General features: G+C 35.6%; 1 protein-coding gene across 1 annotated transcript in view; it reads right to left on the bottom strand.

The window, feature by feature from the left end:
* Positions 1-15580, bottom strand: part of Sptz (zinc finger FYVE-type containing 26 spastizin) — a 225939-nt gene extending 210359 nt beyond the window's left edge. The window contains exons 1-2 of the mRNA XM_090399525.1: positions 15554-15580; positions 6669-6737 (exon numbers count right to left, since the gene is read on the bottom strand). Coding sequence (XP_090255651.1) covers positions 6669-6737; positions 15554-15580 — 96 coding nt within the window. The remainder of the gene's footprint in view (positions 1-6668; positions 6738-15553) is intronic.
* Positions 15581-17233: the final 1653 nt, after the last annotated feature.

Below are 17233 nucleotides of genomic sequence, written 5' to 3'. Positions count from 1 at the left end.
CCCATTACACTTAATAATGTTAGTATGTCTGATTCTGATAGCCAGGTCTCACTAATGTTTACAATGTGAGGTTCTAATATTGACCAAGGCAACAAAACTCTACCCCCCCCCCTTTGTTTGTGATACTCTTAGCATTCGTGTATAGACATAATAATCTGCATGTTCTTTTGTATACTCTTGACTGCAGTCTGCACGACACAGTTGGGCAACTTGCAGATCTCGCTTCTTTTCTAGCCTTATACATGTAGACATCTTTGTATGTTTGATGGGTCTGAACCAGACTAACACAAAGTCGAAAAATTTCTCTCCTTGTAATCATTTCATGATAATGCTCATTCCTGTCATTAGTATAATTATATGACATTATTGCTCTTACATTCATATTCTCACCCTTCTTCCTATTATAATTTAGTTTCTCTGACTCTTTGTGTTAGGTTTCATACCAGTTATTAGTTTTTCAATACTCCTGATACCAAATGCATTCAGGTGCAGGCTATCTCTTTTATGCAAATCTACTAGTGGACAGAGATGTCAGATCCATCGCTGTCCAGTATTTTGTAACATCATCTTTTGGCTTTAGATATGTTTCTGCAAGCAAAAGCATATTGGTTTATATGTCTGCAAGAAGGCTGTGTTGTCAATGTTTTTGATGGAATCCACTGCAATTCCATTGTAGGAATGTTTTCATTGTTTCTTTTTGGTGGTATCATCCGGTTTCCTGTGTTGAGTAGTTTTGTTTCCATTAGCCTTGGACTTTTTTCTGAGAATTGAGGATGGCTAGTTATCCATCATTTCTTCATCAAGAAAAATATCCAAGACATTGTTATACTATATGCCTTATAGGCACCAGGTACATGAATTATTTTATTTTCTTGAAGGGGAATGGATGTATCCATGCCCTCTGAAAATAGTACATCCATTAAATTTTCTCGAGCCATGTCTTTGATTTTTTTTTTTTTTTTTTTTTTTTAAAATAGTGGATTTTTTTATGTAGTAGGTCTGTCTTTGGCATATCATGAGCAAATGAAGGAGTGAGTCCATACTGACTGGCCTCCTTCATTTGCTCAAAGGAGAGAGAAAGCAGGCCATATCATTCAGTGATGTTATAATTGTCTGAAGGTGGGATCAAGATACAGGTTGTTAATATTTATTGAGCTTTTTTTTTTTTTTTTTTTTTTTTTTTTTTTTTTTTTTTTTTTTTTTTTTAAACAGCTGCCTTCTCACAGCATAAGAGGTTTTTATCAGATGCTGCTGCCACTTTTGTGGTATATTGAATTTTTGCCTCCTGATAAGTGACACATTTCTCTTTTTTTATCCTTTAGATATTCTTTTCATCCTAATATCATTAGCATGATCAGGAGCATGCTGGGTGATCTCCCTCACAGAGTATTTTGGTGTTTTGTTCTTGCAGTCTTTATTCTTATGATCTTTATTGCCACATCAGAAACAAATGGCAGGACCACAACACACAGTTTGAGATTGACCATTTTTCTGACATTTTAAGCACTGCACAATTGAGATAACCTGCTTTGCCAAATGTTGGTGGTTTGGCTTGTTGGAGGTAAGGATGATGTTTCTGGTGGGAACCAGATATTCATCCCTACATATCAGGATTTCTCACATGGCTGTCACTCCTTGGTCCTTGAATTTGGAGCATATTTCTTCATCAGAAATATCAAGGAGGACCCACTCTGATATTATCCGTCTAGGGGAGTTAAAGTTTTGTGAGTGTGTGTGTGTGGGGGGGGTAGTTGTGATTGGTATTCTCCAATTTCCCCAGTTTATCCTGGGGTTTTTCATCCTGCAAAGCAGGCAAAGCAGCCTTGAGCACTCAACACTACAGGACATAGGATACACCGAGGCATAGGGCTAACCACCTTAACCTGTGGTTTGAGATCCGATGATTAATAAACCCTCGACACCGCAAGGTAAAAGAGAGTAAAAGGAAGATGAGATGAGATATATATTGCATGGAATATATTTTTCTGATTATGTGACTGTAGTTGCTTCCATAAGGATATCTCCAGAATGCAGTTTCTTTACAGATTTTGGAGATCCTGCCATTCCTTTCAAACAAAAGGACAACTATGGTCATTTGTGCTAAAAAAAAACATGTAATAAATAAGGGGTTTATACAGGTCTAAAATCTATATATATAAAAGTAGAAATGATAACAAAAATCATAAACTAAATATTTCTGAGACGTATTATTATTACGGCAAATCCAGAGAGTCCTTAGACTCATCGAGGGAGGCCCTAAACATCATGTCCACACAGCTATACGACATTCTCACAGTACTGTCATGCCTTGCCTTGAACTCACTCACCGTCATAGCACCCACAACAGACTCTGGCAGCTTATTCCACTCATTTACCACTCTAAAAATAAAGAACCCAGCTCTAACACCCCTGCTAACCACACTCTTGCCCGGCTTCCATAGGTTTCCCCCTAGTTCTCCCACCACCAGTCCTGATCTCAAAAATATCCTCTGAATTAATCCTATAGAAACCCTTTAGCAATTTGAATGTCTCAATCATATCTCCCCTTTTCCACCTATCAACTAATATCTGCAATCCACAAATCTTCAACCTGTTCTCATATGGTTCATTCCATAGACCTGCTATCATCTTAGTCACTCGCCTCTGGATCCTCTCCACCTCTCCTCCCAATCAAGAAGGAACCTAGGTGACCAAATCTGGGCACAGTAGTCGAGATGAGGTTTTATTAAAGCTCGGTACAGAGGTACAATAACTTGCTTGTCTCTGCTTGTCAAGGTATTTTTCAACAAGCAAATGAGTTGATGAGCTGATTTAGCTACATTTGCAATGTGCCCCCTAAACTTCATCTCCATATCCACCAACACTCCCAAGTCCCTGGCCTCATCAATCTCCTGGAGTGCAGTTCCACCAATGTGGTATACTGCTGCTAATCTTTTCACCCCAAAATGCATAACCTTACATTTTGTCACATTAAATTGACATCCATTCTCCTTAGCCTAGAACTCCAATCTATCCAAGTCTTCCTGCAAGATTTTGACATCTTCTGCATTCACTATTGCCCTACCCAACTTTGCATCATCAGCAAACAAATGAACTATTCCTCTTAGATCCTTCCCTATATCGTTAATGAACAAATTAAACAGCAGTGGTCCAAGAACAGAACCCTGCAGCCACTAGTCACAGGCCATCTTTTGGACTCTACTCCTGAATAAACTACTCTTTGATATCTCTCCATCAACCACCCACCTATCCATTCCCATATGTTGTGGTTTACGGATTAGAATTCCAGTATAATACTATTATATTTAGTATACTATTTAATAAATAAGTAAGACAATATAAAACAATATAAAAATTGTTTTTCTACACTTATAAAATAAGTGTAGAAAAACAAATGTAAGCGGTGTGTATAAAATGGATGTAAAAAGTATAAAAAATATTAAAATTCATAAAACATATATAAATCCAAGTTTTGTTAAAATCATATTTACAATGCCAAACTAAAAAATATATACTTTATATAGGGTGGTAATGATAAATCCTCTGTAAAAACTTAAAAACCAGGTTTATAGTTGATGAGTCTGATAAAATCTGCCTAACATATTATAGGGCACAAAGCAGCTAAAATGATGACTACACTCATTGGTGAAATGAAGGCAGTTGATTAGCATATTAGTGATGGATAGTCCAGAGTCACAAAATTCAAACATAGGCATGTCATCACCTGTGAAAAGGAAGGAGTGAATGAGATGACCATGACCTATGCAAAGCCAAGCAAGAACAACTTCTTCTGTTCAAAACCTGCACAGGCTAGACTGCCATAATTTAATTTAAGGGTTAATTTGGTACAGCTTTTAATTACTCTCAATGTTCCAAGACAGCTACCACTGGGATAGAAGTTTTTTTCTGATAATCTGTGTATGGTACATGCAGATGGTGGATTTTTGAGAAATGAGCTGACCTTGCTGAAGTATCTACAGCCTCATTTCTCTTAATCTCAACATGGAATTCAACAGAAGTATACATCAAAGTGCAGCTTTCATTGCTGAAAGAGGCAGTGTTGAATTCAACAGAACACCAGAAGTTGCTGCAGCTCTAGACTTCTTCCTGTGTGAAGAGAACTCTGAGTCTGAATATATTATGCACCTTTGGCAGTGCTGGAATCTGATGTAATTTAGTGCAAGCGCTATTGCATACAACTCTGCAGTACAGTTGTTATTCTAGTGGGATTTGTGCACTGGACTGGAAAGACGGTAGGTAGAAGATCTCAACGGGTCCTCGGTCCTCCGATTTTGAGTCACCTGTGTAGACTGGCACAAAATAAGAGTATCCAATTCTATGAATTTTGAAGAGCTGCTGATAGATGACAGCAAGGGTGGAAAATTTTGGTAGCCTGCTGAAAGAAATACTGCATGCTGGCATGTATGATTGCCACGGTGGAAGCAAGTATGGTGGTGTCTGAGCTATATTATTCACTGCTATTTCTCAAGCTTGAAGGAGAGCTTTTATCTTCAAACCAAAGGGTTTTATAGCAATTTGGATTATAGCTGTTGGATTAGCAACTATGATTAAGGATTGAGAGAGAGTGGATGGTATATCTGCCTTTCATTTTCTGGATTTTTTCCTGTACCTCTTTGCCGTTGGTGGATCTTGATACAGAAGTAAATTAGATCCAGAATGTGTGTGTCTTGCTCAAGCTCTTTTGAAAACAATTAGGTTTGTTGTTGTTGTAGGGTATCTGTAGAAAATACCCCAACTTGAACTTGTAAATCCTAGACTTAACTGTCTGTTAAATCTCTTGTTAAATCCTCTGTTTAAGTTAGAAAAGGGAGAGTGAGCAGATATTTAAGGTTAGGATTTAACAAGGTTTCTTTGTTAAATCCTAGCCTTAACTCTTCCTGTGATGTTTGCAGGGTGTTATGTTCATTTAAATCCTCTGTGAAAAGTAAGGGAATGGTAACTCTGATATGACATCACCAACATCATTTCAAAAAAATATTGCAGCAGGTTGGAGATAGCAGCAGCAAACTATTATTATATATTGCTGACTGAGAGCCTTATGGCTGCTTATACGCTGCTGTTAATTTGGATCTGTTGGAAGGCGGATGGTTGCCCACAAGGATGGAGACTCCTCTGAAGGAAGGGCTATCTCTTGTTCTGTTCTGTCCTTAAGAATACTGGTTACATTATGGAGAGACAGATTGCCATGTTTCAGGTGTGGTTCTGCAAGCAAAAGCATATTAGTTTATATTTCTGCAAGAGAGCCTTGATATTATCTATGTTTTGTTGGAATCCACGAAAATTCTATTTTTTGGTTGTATCATCTGGCTTCCTATGATAAAATAAATAAAAAATATTAAAATTTTTTATTTATTTTATTTTATTAATATGTGAATTGCAGACAGCCAGTATCCATCATTTCTTCTTATGGTAAAATATCCAAGTCATCATCAAATTCTACTCCTTCTAGGGCACTTGGTATATTGCTTGTTTTATCTTCCTGAGGGGAAATAGCGTATCCATGCTACCTGTTGATGGACCATCTAATAAAAGGATCTGGAGGCATATTTTTGATCCTCTATGGTGCATGTTCCAATATTTTTTAATAAGAGGATTTTCATGCAGCAGAATCCTTTTATAATGTCAGCAAGTTGCTAAAACATGACATTCCCTTAGTAAAACAATGCTGTTCATTGCAAAGTAGATTCTCTGTCAGCACATTTCTCAATGCAAACCCTAACCAACTTTTCCAAAATCTTCACCACCACTCAAGATACTATCGATAGTCGGATGTATCTCTCTTTTCACCACCCTTGTGCGATGGAATTATTATACATTCTTTCCACTCATGCCAAATCTTCCCTGTTCTGAGACTCAAATTATATAGTCCAAAGAATAGCGAGTTAAGCTGAACATTCTTTTAGCATACGTGCTGATATTCCATTAGTCCCTATTGCTGAATTCTTATTCAGTGTGTGCAAGAGCTCTAATACCTCCTCCTCATACACCTAAGTTTCTTTATCTAATGAAGTGGTAGTAGTGAGCTGAATGTTGCATACACCAGGTTGATAGCTTTAAGCAAAATGGGTACTCATTAGTTGAACAATCTCTTCTGCATCTCACACCATCTGCATTCAGTACAGTTATTCTTTCATATTCATTCTTTCTTTTACTTGCAGCATAACAGAATTCTTTGGGGTTGTCTTATCTTGCAGAGCCAGTTTCTTTTCATATACAGACTTAGTTTTTCATACAACAGTTGCAACTCTTTTGGCCTGCTTGCTATCCTTGTGCACATAGTATTATTTCTTCCACATGATCTTTTTCTTATGAATCTCTTTCTTGAATGGTAGGGAAAAGTATATTTATTGATGTTTTTATGAAATTCTCATATATACGTGTGTGTGTGTTTTCTTGTAAAGTGTATTATATTTCTTTGTCATCTTGAGTGACATTATTAATTTGTGAGATATATGCAAACCTTATTGATAATCGAATTATGGCATAAGGAAAAGTGAGAGGAAAACTACAGTAACTATAAGAGACAAAGAGAAATGTATCAAGCAAACTGAAGTCACATTTTTTAAATTAGGGCAGTAACAAAACCTAACAAAACAACAACAACTTTTCTTTATAGTAAGTAGTAATACTAGATACATAAATCTCACATTTTCAACTTCTGTAATTTTTGGAGGATTCTGTTCTAACAACCAAATAACATGCACCTCCATGATATCCTGAAAGATAAAAGAAATCTAATAATTATCAATTACAAATAATTAAAAAATAATGTAAATTAAAGATGCCAAGAAATTATATTCTTGGTTTAATCCATTATCTAAGCGTAAGCAAGCAAAGTTTACATGTGAAGTACCTTCACGACTGAGCTACTTTTGTATAGAGACTAATGACTTCACATCAATTTGCCTTAGTATCCCATAATACAAAGTGCACATCCTTTTGGGTGTGTGTGTAATGCTATGCATTATGGGAAAGGCCAATTTTATTTATCTTCTAGTTTCTTTTCAAATTATTCCTCTGATTTTTGTTTGATTATTTTTGCATATAACTTAAGTTTCATAGATTTTTCTCTATATGCTCTAAGGAGTACATGTTGACTAACTAGCCAGGAATCCACATGATTACATCTTTCTGTGGGCTAATTCTTTAAGTACCCACATTCACAGCCTATGTAATATTTTTAAATCTTTATTGATAATTTCATTTTTATTTCCCTGGTATACTTGTGTTAAACTACCAGACCATGCCTTGGATACTCCTTCAACATACAATCAAATGGAAAAAAATAAAAGTGCTACACAGAAGTCATTATAAGTCAGACTGTTTTTGGAATCAGCAGCAGCTTTAAAACATTCTCTCAACAAGCATGGTTGTATCAATTTACCAAAAATCTGGGAGATGGTCATTTTAAGATTAAATTAATACTTGTTAACTCTCTCTCTCTCTCTCTCTTTATCCAACAATAGATGGTGCCAATTAGGACTTTACTTCCTTGTGTTTTCTGTTACAATTTTTAAACTGGTCCCACTGTCACTTAATTGTCATTGTTCGCATTGTCGTGACGACTCCTTTCTGTCGTGTTCTAAATCTATGTAGTTTCAAGTCACTTTTATGAATAATACAATTAATTACAAAATGATCACCGATCCAAAAGTAGGGAAATTTATATTTATACTGCGCCACCCTATTCTTAGATTAGTCTATATAAATAGTAGGATCAGTTCTAAATTAAGTTAGCAGTCATCTCATTAGGCCGAATCATCTATTATCATTTTTACTTGGGGTTCCCGCAAGATTAGAATATTTATGAACGGTGCAATAATAAGGAATTCAGGCAAACACAATATTTAGATCAACAAAATAAAACATTTAATATATGATATGGTTAACAAATACAAGAACTCTATATTAAAATGGAACTATACAATTAACTTAACACATCTTCTTAGGTCACTGATGCTAATTCAATGTTCTAACTTTAATATACTATTCACAGTCCCAAAAACACAAATCTTCTTCTCTCAAGTTAATATAACAATTTCACATTTTATTCAGTCTTCACAAATCTATCAGCTCAATGTTTATATTCACAGCAGGCAATAAACTACGTAAGCTATATTCCAAACAAATATATTCCCGGACCTTGAGCATCGGAGATATATTACAGTTAATGCTAGAATAGAGAAACTTATACAACTACTCTTACCAGACAAATTCTTCAATACATCAAATTATTGAGAGACCACTTTTGAATTAACTTAATTAACATTAGCGGAACACACATAACAAATATTCTCCATAGTTTAAACTGTATTATTGTAAGTCGCACTTCACTATTCCAAACAACAGTAATTAGGTACTAATATCTTTTCCTGTTCACCTTTCTCCAAGTAATCAATATAACCTTTTCCTAGGGCAACATAGAATTTAATCGTAATCCAGATTAACTGGAACTAATCAGAATTTTCGCATTGACTGTCCAGTTTCCTTTTATCTGATTACGGCATCAACCTTTCTTCATAACAACAGCAGTTTTCGCTTATAACGTTAAACTTTATGTTTCACTACTTATAGGTTCACTTCCGAACACTATACTCATAAATCTCTGCCCTGAGGATTATATAATCTTGGTTCCGCAAAACTCTCTCCTCCTCCTTAATAATAATTCTTCTCTATATCTTTTCTATCTTATCTATAACCTTCCCTCTTCTTTTCCTTTCTCTCTATATTTCTCTATCTATATGACCTTCACTCCCACCTTACGTTCGAACGCCACGCTCTACTCCACTCGTGGTTGTTTACGCGTGCATCTCCATGACAACAGACTGCACGTAAACATTTCTCTAATGTAATGTATGGTCTATTATTATTCATGAGTGATTACATAACATTAAATATTTCACAAATAAAAACAATAGAATATTTAAGCTACTTCTTTAACTTTTTGATTACGTATACAGTTAAATATAAATTAACACTTTACGTTACACCATATATATTTAGTTACACAAAATTCTAAACATATTATTATTTTATAAGTTAATAGCAGGTCAGATTTTGAGTAAATATTTAATTAGTAATTCTTAATTAAGGAATAATAAACAATTTTATATAAACCATGATTAATATTTAATAAGCCATGTTAAATGTGAATGAAAAATAATAAATTACATAACATAGCTTCATTCACAATTTAACAGCATACTCTGACAAACTCTTTTTGTGCTCTTGTGACGATAATGGATAAAACACCAGTGAAATATCAGCAAATAATATCAATCAAATAATAAGAAAATATTAATTATTTCCTTATTATTGTGTTGTGAATTAAATTGTTAAATAAACTAAATATGAACTGCCAACACATAAGCCTTTCTACCCATTTCAAGATGCAGTTAACATTTGGAAGAGTTGTTTGACTTTATTTTTAACTGGGATATTTAATGCTCATATATAGTTTACAATCAAGCCCTGGTTCATGCAGTTCATGGGGGAGTGTAAATTATTACTGCTGCTGTTGACATAAATATTGTATGAAGTGTACAGAATCATAGTTTGCTGCTACTAATTTACATGTATTCTGAAATATGTTCGCCCACAAAAATTTCTGACATGTTCAGTGATCTTAATTCTTAATTTTTCCAAAATGGCCTATTTTGGTTAACATTATAGGCATAAGATATCTATCAAAGACCCAACTGATTTATACATAAGTGAAGCATACAGCATGGCTTTGGCAAAGGAAGTGTAATTGAGCTGTTTAGGCAAGTGAAGGCAACTTTTATGTCAGTGTTTCAAAATATGGAACAATAAGTCAATAACATTTTTATATAGAGTAGAGTGTGAGAGCACTTTTTAAATTGGAATTTTCTTGAATTTCAGAATGATGGAGAAGTGTTAAAAAGAATACATTTTGGCAACGTTTTTTTTTTTTTTTTATCTGATACAATAAACATATTTATGAAATCTGTTGAGCAATAAGATTTAGAAAGGCATTATTTGAGGGGAGGGGAGAATTCTAGCCAAATAAGATATTATCTCATTTGTCAGCTATCTAGTCTGAGAAGATTTAACCAAACAAATCTCAGATTAAGAAAATATTTTATCATCTTTTCAATTTCTTTTCCTCCCCTTTCCCTCTTATACTGTGAGAAGTATAACTGGCGAATTTATAGACAAATTCTTCATTGCTTTTGGTAATTTCGTAGATGCATGACTTGCTACAGGTATGGAGTTATGGCAAATCCACATTGGTAAAATTCTATTTAGGACATTTTCCTTCAGTTTTGAAAAATGGATTAGACTGCTCAGTAATGTACTTCTTAAACTCTGAACAGATACCATTGGCACTACAACCAGCTTCATCAACCCCAACAGTTCATAGACAGCTCTTTATGTTCCCAACATAAACAGCTCTTTATGTTTTCTTCTTCATCATCAAAACGTTGAACAAGTGCAAATTCTTTTTATCCAGAAAGGGAGGGAGAGAGAGAGACTCATTACCACCAACAATGCTGAATAATACTTTTGTAATGTATTAACTAAAACAACACCTCTCATTTTTAGTAACAATTTGTAGAAACTGATTTACATTTATCCCTAAGAAGCTGGATGGGCTGTGCAATATTTGAACTGGGGAAAAGCAATCTTCAGCAATGGAACTAAATTTATCTACAGTTCCTTTAGGCACAACACATTCTGTAAAAACTGTGGCATTTTTATTTTCTTTCTTTCTTAACCCGAGTCTCATGCTTTTGTTTTACCTTTCTATTCTTCAACTGTCAATTTTCCCATTGTCATGTCAATTATTTGTTCCAGACAATCAACCATGCTTTTCTCATAATTATTTATTATTGTTATTATATTACTTCTCTTAGAGTCAAAGACTCAAGTGAGAGAGGTCCCATTAACAATTACATACATTATATAAGAAATATACATCATTTTACAATGGGGAAATAAGTATACATATATTACAAATGTCCACAGACTTATGGAAAATCTCTCCTGCCTGTAACCTATCATCATACTGAAGCTTAAGCTCATTCAAACTCTAAGCATTCACAACATACTCAAGCAATGCATTCCACTCACCCACCACTCTCCACAAAAAAAAATTCAACTACTTATTAATCCCTTGCACAATTAACAAGGATGGCCTCGAGTTCTTGCCTCTTCCTTATTTTCCACTATCTGAAAAATCTCTCTCATATCCATCCAGTAAATATCTCTCAAGAGCTTAAATGTCTTGATTCACCCCTTGGGTGAATCAAGACATTTATTCCACTGCATAAAGGAGACTACAAGACTCCTGATATGCTGATCAGTCAGCAAATTACTGACTGATCAGCATACCAGGAGTTGTTCAAGGTACTGGAGAAGTTGGTCAAGAGCAAAATGCAAGAATGGATAGATGGAAATGGGATAATGCATGGGGGAGGGGGGGGGCAACATGGTTTTGTGAAGGGTAGGTCATGCCTCAGTAACTTTTATAATACAGTAACAGCTGAGTTGGATAAAGGTAATGGGTTTACAGTAATACTGCTGGAATTTGAAAAGCCTTTGACAAAGTTCCACATGGAATTCTAATCAGTAAGCCAGCACATGGGGAATGGATAAGAGGGTGGTTGATGGAGAGATATCAAAGAGTAGTTTATTCAGGAGTAGAGTTCAGAAGAAGGCTTGTGACTAGTGGCATGATGTAGGACTTTGTTCTTGGACTGATACTGTTTAATTTGTACCTTAATTACATATAGGAAAGGATCTCAGAAGTTTTCAGTTGTTTGCTGATGATGCAAAGTTGGGTATACAGTAATAGTTAATAACAGTAAGTAGTTAGCAGTCTTTGGTAACAGATAATGTTAAAATTTTGCAGGATGGTTTGGATAGACTGTCAGTCTGGGCAATGCATTTATTTATGCACATATTTCGAGGTGAAAAGATTAACAGCGCGGTTAGCCTAGTGGCTGTGCGCTTCTCAACCACATTGTTGGGGAAGGAGTGTCCTAGGTTTGATTCCTGTTGGAGATGTGAGGAGCTGAAGGATCTTCCACAGCCATAGCCAAGTTAGCCGGTCTTGGGCGTGGACAGTAGGGTTTTTCACCCCAGTTTATCTGGAGTTTTTCATCCTGCAAAGCAGGTAAACCGGCCTTGAGAACTCAACACCACTGCAGACATAGGATACACTGGGGCATAGGCTAACCACCTTATCCTGTGAATGGTTTAGGACCGATGATTAATAAACCCTCGACACCGCAAGGTATAAGAGGGAGAAAGGAAAATGAGATGAGAAGATTACCAGCTGTATACCGCATTGATGGAACAGTACTCTAGGAAATTGATGAAGCCAAAGATCTGGAGTGTTAGTGGATAGGAAGTTAAAGTTTAGAAGACACAGCAAAAGTGGCTAAAGCAGCTGATCGGATTACTTGGTTACTGAAGAATACTTTGCCGAGCAGAGACAAGAAGGTTATTTTTCCTCTTTATCAAGTCTTGATAAGATCCTATCTTGAATGCTGCATGAAGATCTAGTCGCCTGGGTTTTATGGTGATGAGGAAGAGGTGAAGCAGATCCAGAGGTGAGTAACCAAGGTGGTAGCAGGTCTATGGAACAAACCTTACGAGAACAGGTTGAAGGCTTGTGGGTTACAGAAACTGGATGACAACAGCAAAGAGGTGGTATGATTGAGATACAAATTATTGAAAAGTTTTTAAGGATTGATTCAGAGGAAATTTTTCAGAACAGTCTGGTGGTGAGAAAAATAGGCCATCCTTCGAAACTGAGCAAGAGTGTAGTTAGTATGAGTGTTAGAATTAGATTTTTTGTTTGGAGAGTGGTGAATTAGGGCCTCCCTCGATGAGTCGAGAACTTCATGGAGTTGTCCATAATAATAATATCAATCCCTCCTTATATCAACCAAACCCTGTAGATTACATGACTTTAATATATTCTTATAGCTAACATTCCAGAGTTCTGAAATCATTTTTGTCAACTGCATTTGGTTCTCGGGCTAGAGATGGAATGCAGTCGTATTCATATGTTTACTTCATTTACTTGTCTCCATAATTATTTTAATTCAAGATTAAATCAGACAAAATTGAGCTTCATTTCAGACATGTACATGTAATAATAAATGAACATCAACTGCATTCCATCTCTAGCCCGAGAACCACAATCAGAATGGTATTAATATATATATATATAAATAAATGACCTTCAATGAGTCCCTTACTCATTGCAGGAGGACCACATATCACCCTACCAGATGTCATATCTTTTCTTGAATTCATTCACACTACCTCCAAAGAAAAATCATTTCAAATACGCACCATTCTGTGAGAGAAAATTCAACCCTTTCCTATCCTCACCATTCATAAAATGAAAATGCAGGTATTCTGTGTGACTATTTCAGAATTACATGAGCTCAATCATATCATCCCTCTTTCAGCTATTTGCAGTATCCTCAATGAGTCTTCGTAATCTGTATTTACACTTTGACCATGATTATGGTCAAAGTGTAAAGGAGATCATGATCACCACAGAAATCAAGACTCTAGACCTACACACAATAGTCCAATTGAAGTATCAAAATAACTTCCTTATCTTTATATGTAAAGGTTTCTTTCATCATTACAATTGTCCTATGAACTGTATTTGCAATCTTTGGTATATGCCTTGAACTTCAACTTCCTATCTATTACAACTCCAAGATCTCTAGCCTAATCAGTTTATTCTAGCATGATACTACCAATATAATATTACATTGGATATCTCATCAAACCAAAGCGCATAACTTTACATTTAATAACACTGAAAATCACAAAGAATAGAGAACATAAAAAGTTTTGAATACCTTGGGAGTTGGATAACACATGACAATAGATCTAATTATGAAATTAAGAACAAAATTAAAAAAGCAAAAGCAGCATTTTTCCAACTATACCACATATTAGGAAATAGAAATCTGAACAAACAGTTAAAAGTAAGAATCCTCAAGACAATGATCTGGAGCATGGGGACATATGGATATTAGTCCTGGATGATCAATAAGGAGATGAGTAACCAAGTGAATGCATTTGAAATGTGGTACTTGAGAAAAATGGATCGTATCAGCTGGACTGAAAGAGTGAGCAATGAAGAGGTTCTTAAAAGATTCAAGATGAAAAGAAACTATATGGCAGTATCCAAAGAAGAAAAATAGCATTTGCAGGACATCTGATGAAGGGTTCTTCTGAAGAGCTCCCCAGAATTAGGGATGGTGGAGGGAAGGAGAGGAAGACCCTGATTGAAATGGAAAGACAAAGACTGGACAGGCAAAAGTATTACAGAAGCAAGAGATAGAGAGGCATATAAGCAGACTGTTCATCAGCTACAACTCTCTTAAAAGAGGAGGCCACAGGATTAGATTAGATAGCCATTTTCACATTCCCACAATTCTTGCTTATTCAACTCATTCTGTAAGTACTGCATATTTGCCACATTCCTGATTACCACAACTATCTTTTCATCATCAACAGCAAACAGCTGAATGTCTCCTGTCAAATAATATCATTAGTGTAAAGATTGAATAACACTGGACCAAGGACTGATCATTGTAGCACACCACTGATCACTTCATTCAGACTCACATCCCCCTTTTTCACTTTTTGACATCTGTCAGTTAGCTTCTTCTCTTCTCCACACTAATATTTTATAATTCAATCCCATATTCTCAAATTTATGCACTGGTCTTCCATGATGTATCATGGTATATCCATCCCTCTTGTCCAACTCAGGATCTCAGCCTTGGCCTTTGTTTACTCTGTTGCAGAGTACTATGCACCAGTCTGGGAAAGAAGTGCTAAACATTACCAACTCCCCACTGAATATATGAATAAGGTAGGCTATTTAGTGAAGCCTACCTTATTCATATAATCAAATATATGAATAAGGTAGGCTTCACTAAAAGAACTGCTGGAGAAAATCACAAATAACTCCCTACTGCCTCTCCATTCAACCCTTATAAATCTCCCTAGAACCTGGCTGAAGTCAAGGCACCCATTTTGGGACATAACCAGAGCTTTTTCTGCCCCAGCACCTTCAGCTCATGACATGTGGAACAAACAATGGACTATGAACTTGCCAACAAATGGCTCTCTTGTGAAAGATCCCTGCAGCTGCCTTCATCCTTCCTAGAAGGCTATGGAAAACTATCAACAGAATCAGGGCAGATGCAGTTATCCTCTAGATAAATGGAATATGGCGAACAGCTCTTACTGTGACTGCATCCATATTCTACAGACTATCATATGTATCATCAGTAACTGACCCCCCCTTTGCCGCTTCCACAGTGACCTGCAGAAGATGCACAAAGTGTATGTATGCACTATAGCTGAACTCTGCCATAAGCACACATACACTGTCCAACTCAATGGCAACATTATTATAAAATGTGAACAAGTTGCTGAAATATGATCTTCCCTTAGTAAACCCATGCTGTTCATTAAAAAGTATAGATTTTCTGTCAATCTATTTCTGTATGTGAGCTCTTACCAATCTTTCCAGAATCTTTACTACCATCCCTGAGACTGATAGGTGGATAGTTAAGACGTGTCAGTCTTTGCACCACCCCTGTGCAAAGGGATTTTCATACATTTTTTCCATTCTTGTGGAAGTGGAAATTGTTCCAAGATTCAAATTTTATAGCCTAGTCAAAGGAACATTCTTTTAGCATTCGTGCTGATATTCCATCAGTCCTTATTGCCAAATATTTATTCAGTTTGTGCAACAGCTCTAGTGCATCCTCCTCATACATCTGAGTTTCTTCACCCAGTGAAGATGTTGCAGTAATCTTCACAAGCAGATAGGATTTACTCACATAGATATATGGGCAAATATTGAATCTAAAATCATTCTCTACATGGTAGTCTGAATAATCCATTCCAACTTTTCTCTGATCCTTATTTGTTGAGACACTGTAGTGATTGATTTTGACACTGTCAAAATCAATCACTATACAATTTACTGATAAGTCTAGCCCAACAGCATCAATGTTATTATAAGAATATTCATATACCAAATTTTCCAGAATGATCAACTATTCCTTCAGTTCCTAGTCATCATCATCAGTTGCATCAGTCTTGGGAATGGTAGCTCAGCAGCAATTTCCCCCATTCCGCTCTGTCATTGGCTTTCTTCTTAACCTCCTAGTAACTCCTCAAACCCGTGCTGTCTTTGACTTGGTCAAGAAAACTTTTCCTTGGTCTGCCTCTTCTTCTTTTCCCCTCTATTTTGCTTTCAGTTATTCTTTTCACAAGTCCATGTTTAAGTATATGTCCAAACCACCTATCCCTTCTAATTTTGATCGATTTAATTAGCGTTCTTGTTTATTTATCTCTCTCAGGACTTCTTGGTTTGATTTTTTTTCTGTCCATTTTATTTTGTTCATGTGGCACCAGCACCACATTTCAAAAGCCTCCAATCTTCTTACATCTTCTCTGCCTAGAATCCAAGTTTCACAGTACACTGTGAAATTTCAGTTCTATTTTAGAGAAAAGGAGTTCAAAGATTTTAAAGGTATTACATGTGACGTATAAGATTTTAATTTTAACAAGAAAAAAAGCATCACCTATCATTTAGCATCTAGCAATATATTAATTAATATATTAATAATAAAAATTATTAATTAAAGTAGGGTAACAGTCAGTTAATATAAAATTATTGTATAAAGGAAGAAATTGAACTGAAAAAAAAAATCATATCTAGAAGCATTTACCAGTTTGATTATATCACTAGATGGGTGATATTCAGCCCATTCCAAAGCCAAATGGTATTTTCCAGTAGACTTTATAGTATTAAGCACTGCTGCAGGATTGGAAACAGACCACTGTGCTATATCTTGCCACTTGGAGAAACTGCAAGGATTTACTTCAGTGGTCACTTGCTGTATACTAAAGTTTGGTGCCAGAATCTGACAGAGAAAGCAAAAGTACAAAACTATGAATAAATAAAGAAAGCTCCTATCCTGGGAAAGGCACATTTTAAACTGGATTTCTGATTGCAATATTTAAATTATATATATATATATATATATATATACATATATTAAGATATTTCGTCATCATCATCAAATTCCTGCATGTACTCTCAAGGGGTGTACAGGATATGATAGTACTACATGAAAAAAACTACATCATTACTAACTTCCTATCTACAATTTTACTCCAAATCAGT

This window comes from Typopeltis vanoorti, chromosome 10 (assembly GCF_054136105.1).
Source record: "Typopeltis vanoorti isolate ZY-2024b chromosome 10, IOZ_Tvanoo_1.0, whole genome shotgun sequence".
Classification (NCBI taxonomy): domain Eukaryota; kingdom Metazoa; phylum Arthropoda; class Arachnida; order Uropygi; family Thelyphonidae; genus Typopeltis; species Typopeltis vanoorti.
Note: the sequence above shows the minus strand (reverse complement) of the source record. Positions and strands in the feature narration are given on the sequence as shown.